General features: G+C 42.6%; 1 protein-coding gene across 4 annotated transcripts in view; it reads left to right on the plus strand.

Annotated features, from left to right (window-relative positions):
* Window positions 1-16,375, plus strand: part of Alg9 (ALG9 alpha-1,2-mannosyltransferase) — a 65,884-nt gene that overhangs the window by 4,267 nt on the left and 45,242 nt on the right. For all 4 annotated transcript variants that reach the window (XR_009588147.1, XM_060373748.1, XM_060373745.1 and 1 more), the window contains exons 4-8: window positions 1,253-1,323; window positions 2,870-2,958; window positions 6,758-6,893; window positions 9,190-9,277; window positions 9,420-9,525. Coding sequence is in view for 3 of the 4 variants with exons in the window: in XM_060373748.1 (XP_060229731.1) it covers window positions 1,253-1,323; window positions 2,870-2,958; window positions 6,758-6,893; window positions 9,190-9,277; window positions 9,420-9,525 (490 nt within the window). In the remaining variant the exon portion in view is untranslated. The remainder of the gene's footprint in view (window positions 1-1,252; window positions 1,324-2,869; window positions 2,959-6,757; window positions 6,894-9,189; window positions 9,278-9,419; window positions 9,526-16,375) is intronic.

Genomic DNA, 16,375 nt, shown 5'->3' on the forward strand with positions numbered 1-16,375 from the left:
CACACATACTAAAAGAGCAGCTTTGACTTAGTATAGATTATGTTAAGTGATGGAACTGTGACGAAGTGGAGTCTGCTTTAATGGACGTGACAGTTCTTGGGGGAAGAGTGGGAGAAAAGTACAAGGCATGGTGGGGTAGGGTAGCATATTAAGAGGGTCTAATTTAAGCAGAGTGCTCAGGAGTTAGTTGGACCCTGACCCTGCTTAGGGTTAAAATATTTGACATGTTTTTGGTGTGAAAAAAAAATTTTTTTTTTTGAGTTTGTTTTGTTTGAGGTTCACTAAGTTACTTGAATACTTAGGCTTATGCCTTTTGCCAAATTTGGGGAGGGGGATGTGTGCACATGTGCGCACACACATACACACACACACAGGTCTGTGTGAGCACATGTGTCTGGGCACAGTGCACATGCCAGAGGAGATACTGGCTATCTTCTTCTGTTGCCATCCACCTTATTCTCTCAACACAGGGTCTCTCATTCAACCTGAAACCCTCCATTTTACCTAGGAGATGGTTAGTGGGCTTCCAGGAGCTGCCTGTCTGCCTCCTGATGCTGGGGTGCAGAAACACACAGTCAGCCTGGCTTTCATATGATTACCATGTCTGAATTCACACTGTATGGACTGAGCCAAGGCAGCCTGCTGCAAACGATAGGTTCCATAGCTGTAATGCTGATGTGTTTAGAAATTATTGGTATTTACATCTTATGGCTGTTTAACAAGTACTGTGTAGCCGGGTGAGGTGGCTTACATGTGCTATCCCAGCACTTAGAAGGCTGAGACAAGAGGGTTACTATAGGTGTGAGGTCTTCCTGGGATCCACAGCGAGTTCAGGATAGCCTGAGCTATAGTGTGGACCCTGACATAGAAGGGGAGAGGGAGGGGGAAGGAGAGGACTTGTTGAGTGAGCAGCAGATGAGCAGCGTGTCACAGGTTTTCCCATCTTTGCAACCCTGAGTGTTCACGTTTGTTCAGTACTCTCTACCATAGAGCATGGTTAGTTGCATACTTTTAATCGGAGACCTGTAGTTTTACTAAATTAATGTGCTGCAATAGGTGTTATTATGAATGGAGGCTCCCACCCCTCTTAGAGTAAAAGAAGTAGGTACACTGAGCCTGGGGATTTGAAAATTTGTGTGGTTCTCAGGAGGATTGTGCCGGTACAGTTTACGGACAACAAATGAGAGTTTTCATCCTCACAAGCTTGCAGCTCCTGTTGCTGACTTTTTTTTTTACTCTGGGCTTCTTTCAGATTCTTGTATTCTACTTTTTGAGATGTCTCCTGGCTTTTGTGAGCTGTATTTGTGAACTTTACTTTTATAAGTAAGTAACTGCGTCCAAAAGTACGAGCCCCTCCCCCCTCCACCGGCGCAGACGATCTGAGAGCTCAGGCGGCTTTTCTTCTACCTCCTGGTGTTATGACTGCAGAGCAGCTTCTCATCTGAAAAGTGATTGAGGAGGAGTCTGAGCTTCTGTTCCCCGTGGTGCATTCTGATTTCAATTGTCGGTACACGCCTCACTAGTCCTAGTAGGATTTAGTGAACCCCTAGTTTTGGTTCTAAGTGAAAGATTAGTCCGCTTCTTCCCCAGAGCTGAGCTGATGGGGCACTGTTCGCAGTGTGGGGCTGTGTTCTCATTTGCACTCTGTGCATTGCCGCACACCAAGGAGTTTTCAGTTGATTGACTGCTAATGAATGCATTATGCATTTATGTTTCCTAGCAATGAAATATCTTCCTTTTAAAAAATGTAACACCTAGAAACATTTAAATTTCATAGTGCCTTAACATATTAGAAGATACTCAGACTTAGGGCTGGAGAGATGGCTCCACAGTTAAGAGCACTTGGTGCTCTTCGAGAGGACCTGGGTTCAATTCCCAGCATCCACCAGTAAAAACAAAACTCACAGGGAAGTGTCTTGGTGTTGGTATTTTCATTTAATAATCCATGTTTTTTGGGAATAGCATTGTCTTGTTGAAACTTTATTTTTAAAAAAAGACATATTTTGATTAGCTTGTAAAGTAGTAGGCTTCCATGGAATTTTCATACATTTTTAGTTTTTATTAATCTGTTCCTCCTCTTTGTCATCTCTCCTCCTCCATCACTGGGTAAACCTTTAACCCCTTGTTTTAGTCCTCTCTGATTTTGTTTTGTTTTTATCTTTCGAGACAGGATTTCTCTGTGTAGCCCTGGCTGCCCTGGAACTCACTCTTTAGACAGGCTGGCCTCGAACTCACAGAGATCCACTTGCCTCTGCCTCCCGAGCTCTGGTATTAAAGGCATGTGCAACCATTGGCCTGCCATCCCTCTCTGCTTTTATATCATCTGTGTTGAGAACAATGACTTACTGAGCAACTTTGTGCTAGGTGCTTTTCTAAGTACCCCACTGGCAGTAACCCTCACAGAAGCTTGGTGTAGTTGTGGGTACTGTCCTCATCTTACAGATGTGGACTTCTTGCAGGTTGTGTAACTAGCCACTGCTGGTAAATGGCAGAGCCAGAATTTGAACCTGCCTGGGCCCGAGGTCTGTTATTTCTCACTATATCATGCTATTTCCCTACTGATTGTAGACATTTTTAAAATATGGAGCTTTTCTTAAAGAGGAGGCTTTTCTTCTGTGCCAAGAGAAAGGTGTTTCTCATGCACATGAAATTCCTAACACATTGGAAGCACATTTCCTCTTAAGAAAGGAGCTTTTCTGTGTCAAGCTTAAGAGTCCTGGGTTTTTTGAACACATAAAATTCCTAGACAGTTCTATATTTGACGTTAGCTCTTCAATGTTATATCTCATATAGGCCTCCATTTTTTATTTGCTTTGCAATGTCTGTCTCTTACTATCCACAGTATTAATGGCCTTTATCTTTCTTCTAGGGCTGTGTGCAAGAAATTTGGGCTGCATGTGAGCCGGATGATGCTGGCCTTCTTGGTGCTCAGCACTGGCATGTTTTGTTCATCGGCTGGTAAGTAAGGGGCAGGTGAGGGGTAGCAGGTTAGTAAAGGGGCAGGTGAGAGGTAGCAGGTAAGTAAGGGGTAGGTGAGGGGTAGCAGGTTTTTCTGCCTGTACAGCTGTATTGATGAGAGAAAAAAAGCACTTGTCTGATGAGGTTATATTCTTGTGATGTGAATACTTGCAGGTCACTGTTGTGTGCATTATCTTCGTTTTTTAAATATTTAAAAGTTTTTGTTTACTTAATCACTTTACTGCCTGGTCCAAGCCCCTCCCTCCTCTCCTTGCAGTCCCGTCCTCATGTAGCCTACCTTTCAACTACCTTCTCTCAGAGAAGGGGAAGCCCCGAAAGAGTACTGAGCCACCCTGGCCCCTCAAGTTGCCATAGGATTAAGTGCATCCTCTCCCACTGAGACCTGACGAGGCAGCCATTGAGTTCATGTCAGAAATAGTCCTGTTCTCCTTACTAGGGAACCCACTTGGATACTGAGCTACCATGGGCTATATCTAAGCAGAGGTTCTAGGTTATATCCATTCATGGTCCTTGGTTGGAGAAACAGTCTCATAAAAGACCCCTGTGCCCTGATATATTTGGTCCTCGGGAGCTCCTGTCCTCTCCAGGTCTTACTAACTCCCCCTTACATCTGACAGAGGGCTAATATCCAGTATATATAAAGAACTCAAGAAGTTAAAAAGCAACAGATCAAGTAATCTAATTAAAAAATGGGGTATGGAGCTAAACAGAGAACTCTCTGTAGAGGATTGTAGAATGGCAGAAAAACACTTAAAGAAATGTTCATCGTCCTTAGCTATCAGGGAGATGCAAATCAAAACGACCCTGAGATTTCACCTTACACCCATCAGAATGGCCAAGATGAAAAACTCAAGTGACAACACATGATGGAGAGGTTGTGGAGAAAGGGAAACCCTCTATTGTTGGTGGGAATGTAAACTTGTACAACCACTTTCTTTTTTTTTATATATTTTATTTTATTATGCACACAATGTTCTATCGCATGTACGCCTGCGTGCCAGAAGAAGACACCAGATCTTATTACAGATGGTTATGAGCCACCATGTGGTTGCTGGGAATTGAACTCAGGACCTCTGGAAGAGCAGGCAGTGCTCTTAACCTCTGAGCCATCTCTCCAGCCCCGTACTACCACTTTTGAAGTCAATCTGGCGCTTTCTCAGACAATTAGGAATAGCACTTCCTCAAGTTCCAGCTATACCACTCCTAGGCATATATCCAAAAGATGCTCAAGTACACAACAAGGACATTTGCTCAACCATGTTTATAGCAGCTTTATTCGTTATAGCCAGAACCTGGAAACAACCCAGATATTCCTCAGTTGAGGAGTGGATAGAGAAATTGTGGTACATTACACAATGGAATACTACTCAGCAATTAAAAATGAGGAAATCATGAAATTTGCAGACAAATGGTGAGACCTAGAAACAGTCATCCTGAGTGAGGTATCCCAAAAGCAGAAAGACACACATGGTATATACTCACTTATATAGACCTATAAGATAGGATAAATATACTGAAATCTATACACCTAAAGAAGATAAACAAGAAAGAGGACCTGGGGTAAGATGATCAATCCTCATTTAGAAAGAGAAATGGGATGGACATTGGATGTAGGAGAAAACAAGTAACAGGACAGGAGTCTACTACAGAGGGGCCTCTGAAAGACTCTACCCTAGCAGTGTAGCAAAGCAGATACTAAGACTCATAACCAAACCTTTGGCAAAGTGCAGGGACTCATATGCATTGTCTTAACCTGTGCAGACTGATGTAGAGTTGGCAGTCTCACGGGATACTGTCTGTTCCCTCCCTTTACTAATCATTCACTTCCTTTCTTGGCCACTAGGGGGAGTAAGGTATTTTTGTTTGATGGTTCTGTTTTCTGCCTGTTATTTGAGATGTATTCTGTAGAGGTTGCATCTCTTGAGCATCTATCTATTTTTGGTTATTCAAAACGGGGTTTCTCTGTGTAACAGCCCTGGCAGTCAGGGAGATCTCTTTGTAGACCAGGCTGGCCCCAAACTCACAGAGATCCACCTGCCTCTGTGCTCCCGAGTGCTGGACTTAATGGCATGTGCTACCATGCCCAGCAAGCATTTATTTTCATAGTTAGCTTCTAGATACTTAGAATAAAAAGCTCATGTTGGGCTGGTAGCTTGCCAGCTGTGCTTTTTGTGAACACTCACATTGTGTAGACTGAGCTAAGGAAGCCTGCTGCAAAGGATAGGTTGTTCCCCATTCTTCAGAAAGATTATCTTGCTAAGTATAACTTCCTAATTTTGGTTTACGCTTCTATAATCAAGAATAAATACATAAAAGGTACTTTCTACAAAGTTACATGGTTAGCGTTTTCTTCGTTGAATGTATTAGAATGAATGTTGTTCTGCAGGGACACTGAGCTCCACCCTAGGCCAGCTTTGAGGTTCACCATAGTAAACATGTCTGCGTCATCAAGATTAGCAGAGCCCTCAGAGATTTCTGCTCTTTTGTGTTTGCATTGGCAGCCAGAGTAGACATCAATGTTATTTAGCATCTATTGATGAAAGTTGCATCTGACACGTTTTATGTTTTATTTACTTTGCCAATCCAGAAACATGATGTGTGTGGGGAGCTTCCTGTGAGTATCTGTAGTTTTACAGTATCAGTTCAGAGGCTTTACTGTAGAGTCTTTGAAGTGGACCCTGGATGAGTGTCTTAAATCTCACAGCCTAGTCCATTGTAGTTCTAGTTAGAATCAATTGGTTTTTCTGTTCCAGGAATGGGCCTTCTGAAGCGTAAGAAGCCACATTTATATTTATTTATTTATTTTTAAGATTTATTATGTATAGTGTTGTGCTTGCATATACACCTGCAGGTCTGAAGAGGGCACCAGATCTCATTGTAGATGCTTGTGAGCCACCATGTGTTTGCTGGGAATTGAACTCACAACCTTTGGAAGAGCAGCCAGTGCTCTTAACCTCTGAGCCATCTCTCCAGCCCAGAAGCTACATTTTGGTTGTGAGTTGTTAGGAGTATTTTGCTGCTGTTCCAAAATACTTAGATTGTCCAGACAATTGCATACTATGACAAAGTTATGGTAGATGTAATAGTTAAGGGGCTATGTTAAGGCCAGACTGTAGCTCTGAGCCTTGAGGACGCTTCCTAGAATCTGTGTAGGGTACTGGTATGAACCAGGATGTCTTAGAGCACATCAGAACCAACATCTCATCTGCAAAGGCTCCAAGTCTTTTGAATCATTTTCTCTGCATGGAAATAAGTCTGAGGTTACTGGAAAAACTGGATTTGTGTTAAGCTTTAAATTTAGGTTCAGGCCAGAAAAGGAATGGCATGGATAGTATTGTGTAACTTAGGGCCTTTTGTACTTGAACAGAGGTGTGAGAAGATAAAAATCAGTGCATTTGGTTTTTTGAAAAGGAATGTACTCTGACTGCCTATTTTTTTCCTCCACTCCTTCTCTTTTGTATATTTCTACACAGGGTCTCATGTACAGCTGAGGATACCCTTTGACTTCAGATCTTCTAGCTTGTACATTCTGTGGACTGGGATTATAGTTGTGCGCCACCATGCCCAGTTTATTTGTGGTTCTTGGGAACGCGGGGCTTAGTGTCTCTTAGGCAAGCACTCTACCAACTGAGCCACATTTCCAGCCTTACTGCTTATTTCTAATAGAGTGTTTTGCAAAGTATGTTTACAATTACTGACATTTTGCAGTGCAGGTGAACTTTGAAAAATCACCATTTCACCTCAGACTCTTGTTTCTTTCATTTCTTTACTCTTGCAGCATTCCTTCCTAGCAGCTTCTGCATGTATACTACGTTGATCGCCATGACTGGGTGGTACATGGACAAGACACCCATTGCTGTGCTGGGAGTGGCAGCGGGGGCTATCTTAGGGTGGCCATTCAGTGCAGCTCTTGGGTAAGAAACTAATGTTAATCCTGTCCTGTACGTTACTGGGCATTTGGTCAATCCTAATGTTGGATCAGATGCAGACTGCCTAGGCGGCACCCAAAGTTAGAGATCAGTGTGATCAACAAAGGCTGGGAACAAAAGCATATTGTTCTCATTGTTCATTCCTGAGAGTTATTCTAGGAAGAATGGTGACTGCTAAGCTCCTACTGAAGGTTACGCATTGCTAGCATTACCAAACCTTCCACAGATTTTCTAAAATTTATATCTCTACAAGAAAACACAATACAATTAGTTTTTATAAATGAGAATATAGACACTAAGATTTGGGGTAATTTGCCTTTAATATTATGCTTGCTTTTAAAAATGCTTTACTAGCAAGTATTTATTAATTATACACATCTCATTTCGTTGTGACATTTTCATACATGTAAACAGCATTTTTCAGTTCTATCTCCTGTGTTAAACTCTTTTGTCCCCCTCCTTCCCTCTGCTGCTAATTCCTTTCTTGAAAGTTTGCTGATGTTTTCTTCACACTCCATTCTGTCCTGTGCATCTTCCTTGACACCTAGGATTGAAATGTTTCCTTTTGTCTTTCTTTAAGTTTTTTTTTTTTTTTTTAAATGTTCAAGGGGTATGTCTTGTGTCACATGTATGCAGTGATTCTGGAGTGAGCTGCCCTATGGGTCCTCTAGAAGAGCAGCCCATGCTTTTAACCGCTGAGGCGTCTCTCCCACACCCCTTTTCCTTTCTTACTCCAGCACCTTCCCCTGAGTTTGTATCTCCACTTTCTTCTGCGCTCTGTTTCTACTACTTCTTTCCTGGTTTGTGCTGCCTTAACTTCTTTTAAAAAAATATATATAAATATAAATACATATAAATATAAATATATATATATAAAATTTTATGTGCATTGCTGTTTTGCCTGCATGTATGTCTCTGTGAAGATGGCAGATTTTGGAGTTAGAGACAGCTGTGAGCTGCCATGTGGGTGGTGGGAATTGAACCCGGGTCTGGAAGAGCAGTCAGTGCTCTTAACCACTGAGCTATCTCTCCAGCACCCCTGTTTGTTTCTTTAACATCTATCTATGTTTATTTGCATGTACGCCTGCATAACAGAAGAGGGCATCAGTTCCAATAAAGATGGTTGTGAGCCACCATGTGGTTGCTGGGAATTGAATTCAGGACCTCTGGAAAAGCAGCCAGTGCTCTTAACTGCTGAGTGAAATGGTTTGTGATTAAGAGCACATGCTGCTTTTGCAGAGAATCTGAATTTTGTTCCCAGCACCCATGCTGGTAGCTCACAACTACCGGATCTGCCATCCTCTTCTTGACTTTGCAGGCACCAGCACTGAAACATACAAATATACATTATAAACATAATTAAAAATGTATAGCTTAAAAATAGTTTAGTTGTTATTGAGGTTATTTTAAATATAGTATTCCATATTTTTAAAAGTACCTATAGTATATAGGTCAGTGGTAGAATGTTTGCCTAGAGCATATTAGACTTTAGCACAGCTACAAACAAAGCAGGTTATTAAAGTAGGAGTTCTTGGAGATTTGGGGGATGATGGCATGCAAGCAGGAGGACTCAGGTTCAATCCCCTTGACCCACTTACAAGGCAGGTGTGGTGGTGCTTCTGTAATGGCAGTGTTGAGGGGAGATGATGAATTTCTAGAGCACTGGCCAGCTAGCCTAGGTGAATTGAAGAGCACGGGATCTGTGACTCAGAATGAAGTGGAGAGCAACTGAAGGAGAGTTGGCTCAGCAGGTAAAGACACTTGCTGTGCACATCTGGAGATCAGAGTTTGATCTCTGGGATCCAAATAAATGTGGAAGGGATAGAATTGACTCCTCAAAGTGATCTCTAACCTGCCATGACATGGGTGCCTGCGGACACCCCACACATGATAAATTATTTATAAGTTAAAAATATATAATAAAATCCTAGTTAATTTCAGGAGAGAGAGAGGTCAGTATTTATTTGTGAGGTAGGTGTAGGATAGCCTACATTAATTTATAATCAATATATCTTGCATATCCAGATCATACAGGTCAGTGTCAAGTTTGTCCAGCAGGTTAGTGTTTGCATTTCTTGTCCATCTGTGGCAAGCATAGCTTTCTGATGGGTCCTGGGGAAAACTAGCTTGTTTTTGAGAAGGCATCTTATCACATACCAGCTTCCTTTCTTCTCTGCTTCTGGGAGAGCCATTTTGTTCTCAGCTCAGCATAGGCTTGTGTGCTCTGTCCTGAGTGTTTAGTGCTTTTCTTAACGCCTCACTTTGTGTTTCTGTTGAATAGTTTGCCCATCGCCTTTGACTCACTGGCCATGAAACACAGGTGGAAGAGTTTCTTTCGTTGGTCCCTGGTGGCCCTGATTCTTTTCCTGGTGAGTTTCCTTTCTTGCTTTGCTCGTGTGTTCTCAGCAGCTTCTAGTGTGTGGAAGGAAACATCAGAAGTTTGTTTTATTTCGTTCCCAAGTTTTTCCACTAACATTTTGAAACTCACACCTGTTTCTTCTTCTGCTTTAGGTGCCTGTGGTGGTCATTGACAGCTACTATTATGGAAAGTTGGTGATTGCACCTCTCAACATTGTTTTGTATAATGTCTTCACTTCTCATGGACCTGATCTCTATGGTAAGGCTTTAGAAAATTTGAAGAAAAAGGAGAAAACAAAAACTGTGTTTCACAGTTTTAACCCAATTTTCTCATTTCACAAAATACACCCTACCTTCTCCACTCCCTTCCTTCCTTCTCTGTGGGCTTCCGGTATAGTTCAGGTTGGCCTTGAACTTCTGAGTGCTGTGGGGATATCAGCATGCACTGGCCAAGTGGCATTTTGTGCTGTGTCCTTCTACTTATTTGAGTGTTTTTCTAGAGAGCAGCAGTAGCACAGCTGCTATGTCTCCATGGCTGGGGTGGTAGTCAGCACTGACCCTCGGGGCTTTTATTATATTACAGCGGTAGCACAGGTAGCACAGCCGCTGTGTTTCCGTGGCTGGGGTGGTAGTCAGCACTGACTGTCAGGGCTTTTATTATATTACAGCGGTAGCACAGGTAGCACAGCCGCTGTGTCTCCGTGGCTGGGGTGGTAGTCAGCACTGACCCTCTGTGCTGCTGAGCATTATTCCCAGATCTAGACTTGGAGAGCTCTGAGAGTGCCGACTATGCATGGTGTCATTCTGTAGCCAGAACTAGCCTCAAACTTGTAGCAGTTCTCCTGCCTCAGTCTCCCACGTGATAGGATTAGAGTGTTGAACCTCCATGCCTGGTTTTTGTTTTGTTTTTAAATCATAAACTACTTTTGAGCTGGTTGCAGTGGCATGTGCCTGTAGTTCCAGCACTGGGAAGGTTGAGGCAAGAGGAGCAGCAGTTCAAGGCTAGCTACATAGCAAGTTGAGGCTGGCTTGGGCTACATGAGACCCCATCTTAAGAAACAGCAATGACAAAAAAAACCCTCCAAACTTCTTAGTACCAGAAAATAAATGTAATAACAAAAAGAAAATAAAAAGTGTCCCATCACCTTCACGTAGAATTACTAACTTTAAGGATTATATTCCTAAATATGTTTTCTATATATACACATTTGATGTTAGTTTTTTTCAGGAAAGAAAGTTTGTAAAAACCCGCAAAGTGAGCAAATGAGACTAGAGTCAGCAAGAGAGAGTGAGTAGGTTGGCCAGTTTAAGATGAGAAGAAAATGCCTGTAATTCCTCTGGGATGTTGTCTGCAGGTACCTGGGTACCTCTGCCTCTTTCCCACCTGACTCCAATCTCATTTAACTTCTAAGGGCATCTGAGCTGGTGACAGTTACAGATGGATGAGTAGAGATTTTCTAGATCAGCCAGGACAGTAAATGCTTTATGAACCAATTCCCCCCTTGATGTTAGCGTAGTTTCTTTTCCTTCAGTCTATTTGAATGTCCTGGCCCATTAGGAATCGGGTTGATATTCTATCACAGGTCAGCGTCTGTGTCTACATTTGCTTGGCGACGTGCCCAGTTGAACCAGTAGCTTACTTGATAGCCTCTAGATGTCTCTCTTCAGCTAGGGAAAGTTTGCGTGTTTTAAATTGCTCCTTATTTTGGAATATTTATAAGATTTTATTTGATTCCAGTCAGTCCAGACTGCATGGTAAAAATCAATTTACATGTACTCAGTTTGAAATATATTTGTTCTTTGTAGGTGAATAGGTTAATTTGTGTTAATTTTGAAAAACTGGCTTCTCCATTTTCACAAATGGGTCATTATATTCTGGCTGCTTATGAAACTTTTGTGAGAAAAATATGAAAGTGGTGCATTTTTATAGCCCTTTAGATAGCTCTAGAAATAATCAGGCTAGTAGGGAAAGTAGAGAAGACTTGACATTCCTAGGGTTTGGTCAGGGACCCAGGGCTAGTTTTGGGGACATAGTAGAGCTATGGACATTAGCATGTGCTGGTCATTTCGCTCAGTGTTTGGTTGAGTAGAGTCCCAAGGTTTTGTGCCACTTTGTAAATGTGCTTTAATTTGACTCAATTTAATTCTGCTCTACAGGATGTAGAGTCCTGGTTGGACTCTTAGATGAGGCAGAAGTTTTGCAGGGTTTCTCTGTGTTGCCCTGCCTGTCCTGGAGCTAACTCTGTAGACCAGAGGCCTCAAACTGGTGATCCTCCTGCCACAACTGCTGAAAAATTTTTATACAAGTCTGATTTCCATTCCTTAAGAGGGTTAACTCCTTGCTTCAGCATGTCTCTTACAGAGAGAACACTCTCATCATAGCTTTAAGTTGGAACTCCTTGTACATTATAGATTTATAGTAAAAAGTTGACAACAAGGACTGATTGATATCTAGAGTATCAATCAGGACCCTCATTCTTTGTCTTAGGACTGCTTTGGTTGGACCTGATGAGTGCTGACTTGGGATTGATTTGTTTTTTTACATAAAATAAGGATAATACATGTAAAATACTTTAAAATCCTTGCTGGCTGGCTATTGGTTCAGTGTCAGCTGTTGTGGGTGCTTTGAGGCTGCAAAGTCATCAGGGAGGCTGGGTGTCTCTTGTCATGGGAACTAGAGCTCTTTCATCTAAGGTTTGACACTGTTTTGCATTCTTTTTACTATTTACAGGAGTTTCTTGTTTGAAGTGCCTCATTAGCTGTGTTAGGCACTCACTTAACCTGAAAATTAAGAGTTTCCTCTGGTGATAGGTTTTGCGTGTGTGTGTGTGTGTGTGTGTGTGTGTGTGTGTGTTTCAATTAGTTTTTCATGTGTAAGAACACAGCAAGCCTCTTTATCCCCTTTAGATCAATGAGTAGTCTTCAGTTAAAGAAACACTGCACTTGGCTCTTGTCTCACAAAACTTGCTATTTCATAAGACTGCAAACCTTTAAGTATAACATAGTAGATTGTCTGTATGTGGGAAGGCAGGCAGACGGTCACAGGGACAAGTCCCTCTGCTGGAGTCAGGATCAGTGTGAGTCAGGCAGGAAAAGCAGGAGCCTGCCTCGTAGGTGCTGGGTGGGCTGCACTGGGTCTCCCGTGCACACTGCTCTGGAGGACAAGGGTACCATTGTCTTGTTTGTTCTGTTTGTTTTAGATGCCAGGATTAAAACGGTCTGGCACATACCAACATTCTACCACTAACCTGCATTCCCAGCTAAAGACTAGGGTGATAAACTTGTTTTTACAGCAGAGGTAGAATTTTCTGTTTAAACATTTCAGCTGTGAGCCAGGTGACTTAAGTCTCTCTGTTAGATTGTAAGCATGGAAATAGCCTCTCTTTATTGGTTCTGGTATCAGGGGGGTCCTCTATAGTTTGTTGGCTTAAATAGTATCCTGAAGAATAAGCTTGTTAAAAGGGGCATGGGGCTGGAGAAATAGCTCAGCATTTAAAAGCACTGGCTGGTTTTGCAGAAAGCTTGATTCCCAGCACCCACATGGTGGCTCACAACTGTAAAACCAGTTCTGGGAGATCTGATGCCTTCTGTCAGCCTCCACAGGCACCAGGCATGCACTAGACCTACATGTAGGTAAAGCACTCATACACATAAAATAATAAAATAAGGGCTGGAGAGATAGCTTAGAGGTTAAGAGCACTGGCTGTTCTTCCAAAGGTCCTGAGTTTAATTCCCGCACCCACATGGTGGCTCACAGCCATCTAAGTTGAGATCTGGTGCCCTCTTCTGGCATGCAGGCACACATGCAGACAGAACACTGTATATATAATAAATCTTTTTTAGAAATAAAGTAAATCTGAGAACATGAGTTCAAGGTGTAGAAAGGGCAGCCCATCCCAAAGAATGGCTGAGAAGTGCCACTTCTGGAGTTCTGTGCATTTGTTTGGAAGATGGTCAGGAGCCCTGGCCAGTTAGAATGATGGAGTGACGCACAGACACATGCTGACAGCCTGCTTCACATGGAATATTGTGCCAAGTCCTTGTTGAGAAAGGATGAGTTTGGTTAAAAAAGGAAAAGGAATGAGACCTTGGTATTTGGGAAATACAGAGTAGTGTAGACTAAAACTGCAGTCATGGACAAAACATCTCTATGGGGTCAAAGGTCAGAATGTAAAATTTAACACAGCAGCAAAAGAAGCGGTTGGTATTTCTACCAGAGGCACCAAATTTTGCCTCTGGTAGGATCTCCAGTTCTCAGGTGTTGCTCTCTGGTGAGTGGATGTGCTTCCTTAAGGAGCACATGGCCAAGAGGAGGGTCTGAAAAGAGAACAATGGGTTTTCTCCAGACCTGCGCTTTGCAGCTCAGGTCAGAATGCCATAGGCTGGTGATGTGTTTTGTCAGTTTTTGCTGTTACCGGAGGTTTTAGGAGAACCTAAAGGCAAGAGAGAACCTTTGTTAGGTTTTTCTATTCTTAAGCTGAAGGGTGAAGCCTCATGGGGTTCTGATGCAGCCTGCTTAAAGTTGACTGGCAGGCAAGGCTATCCTGGAGCCTCTGCTCTTGGTGACCTTGGCCTCTTGGTGCCAGTGGGACATTTGTAAGAAGACCTGTTATTTAGGCCTCACAGTTCTATAGAATTACAGGCCTTTAAAAAGAAGTTCCCCGTCATTTAGCCTATGGATCAGTAAACAGTACTCCTACTTTTGGCCTCTCTGAAGGCTCCCGTAGCTCATTAAGTGAAAGGGACTGAGGCACTTTCCCTACAGAGAGGAGCTGGTGAGTCATCTCCTGCAGCAACGTTGCTGCAGAGTCCTTTTGTGCCCCTGTCATGCTCAGCTTGTCATGAAGTGTGTTTTACTTGGATTGTCAACTTAGAGCTCAGCCTTCTGAGCATGAGCATGCTAATGCCTGAGGTAGAAGCTGATGCCCTGTCAGGGTGTGTTTGCCATCAAGGATGGAAGGACACCAGCTAGCAGAATTCATCCTTTTCTATCCCTTTTTGCCTTTTTTTTTTTTTTTTTTTTCTTTAAGACTTTGGTCACTTGACCTTTCTTCGGTCTTGGCTTATTTCCCAGTGCTTGCTCCATCCTTCAGGGAAGCACATCTATTAGGAAATGTGCACGAACTAGCTGAGAACTTGATTTATGAGCTCACCAAGATCACACAGGAAGTGTGTGGTATGGTAAGCTGTGGTGGAGAGAGTTGCTTCAAATGGGGGTGCTTACCGAGAAAACATCCGTATAGCAAGTATCAGAGAGGGCAGCCTTCCTCCACTGATGGTTAGCATCCTTCATGGTTTCACAGAGAAGGTTCCCATTTTCTCTGGCTATCTGCTTTTCTCTACAGGCCCAGGTTTCTAGACTTTTGCTATGAAATACAGTGAGTCAAAGGTTGCCTTGTCTCTGTACTGCTGGAGAGAGTGGCTGGTGAGGTTTACCTCTCAGGAAGCTGGATTCTAAAGGATTCAGTTTAGAAAATATGCTGTTACTAACTGAAACCCAGAGAGAAGACATTTTCTTTTCTCTTTGGTTTTTCGAGATAGGAATCTGTGTAGTTATCCTGGACTCGCTTTGTAGACAAAGCTGGTCTCGAACTCACAGAGATCCACCTGTCTCTGCCTCTCTGAGTGCTGGGATAAAAGGCATGTTCTACCACTGCCTGGCTGAGATGACATTTTTTGTCTTGAAAATTAAACCATCTAGAGGTTTTACACAACTCAAAGATTAATGGGGGAGAAAAGGTTAAAGATGTCCTGAATTGGGACAGGACTTCTGTTCCTAACCATTTAGTTGTCTTTGATCGGGATGAACTTTTCCCAGAGGTGGCACACAATTGAACTTGAGCCCTTCCTTGGCAAACCCTCTTCCCTCTTGCTCCTCTAAGTGTCTCTAACATTATGGTTTTAGTTTCTAACCTTATTTTGCTGTGCAGGCTACAAAATGTTAGGTTCTTTTGACTGTTCCTCTGCCTCTTGATTACCCTTTTAAGCAATGCTGATTGCAGGAAATTGCTATGGTGCAAGGCAGATGTCACAACACACACTGATTAAAACTGCATGTGTCACTCACTGCTGGATTCAAATAATCATACAGAGGGAAAGGCAGATAAGAAAACAGCTGAATGTTCAGTGAGGGGGCTGTTTCTTATCATTCAGGTTTAAGGATTTTGAGTTGCAGAATAAAAACCATGTGAATGAGACTTGTTTTAGCCATTTTGCTTCATCTGAATCCTTTGGGTTCGGAGCAGGATCTGGGTCTCTGATCATAATCTGGAGGAGGCGGGGGTGGGGTGGAGCTGGGGAGGCTGCAGAGGCGGCTCAATGGTTAGGTGTGCCTGCTGCCCTTGTAGATGATCTAAGTTTGATTCCCCATACCATGTCGGGCAGCTTACAACCACATGTACCTGCAGTTCTAGGGCAGTGCCTCTCAACCTTCCTCCTTATGCTGTGACCCTTTTATACAGTTCTTCATGTTGTGGTGAACCCGACCATAAAGTTATTTTTTTTTTGGTACTTCATAACTGTAATTTTGCTGCTGTTAGGACTTGTAATTTAAATATCTGATACATAGGATATCTAATATGTGACCCCTGTGAAAGGGTCATTTGACACCCAGGTTGATATCTAGGGGCTCTGATGCCCTCTTTTGGCCTTCATGGGCACCTGTACTGGCACACACACACAAAACACAACACAACAAAACTATGCTAAGCTTTGCTTTTTATTAAGTATGTACATAGTTATATGTATACACATACACTACACATACACAGACACACACATGCTTACGCATGCTAGGCATGTACCCTACCATTCAGCTCTACTCCCAGCTCTGAGATAGTGTTTCTTTTGAAGCACATGTACCTATGTGTATGACTGTGAAATAGGAGTAGAACTTTTCAAGGGGCTGCATAGCTCCAAGCAAGTTTATCTGTTGGTTGTGATCATTTGGTCTGCAGATTGTTGAAATTATAGTTTAATTCAAATTATATCTTGTGTTTTAGCTTCACCTGGTTCTGTGCTTATAAAGCTTCTAATGTCAAAGTGTTGTCCCATGAGGGCATGGCATTTTGGGAGTAGGTGCAGTCAGGGTCTGTCTGAATCTGTGGTGC

The sequence above is a fragment of the Meriones unguiculatus genome, chromosome 1 (assembly GCF_030254825.1).
Source record: "Meriones unguiculatus strain TT.TT164.6M chromosome 1, Bangor_MerUng_6.1, whole genome shotgun sequence".
Lineage (NCBI taxonomy): Eukaryota > Metazoa > Chordata > Mammalia > Rodentia > Muridae > Meriones > Meriones unguiculatus.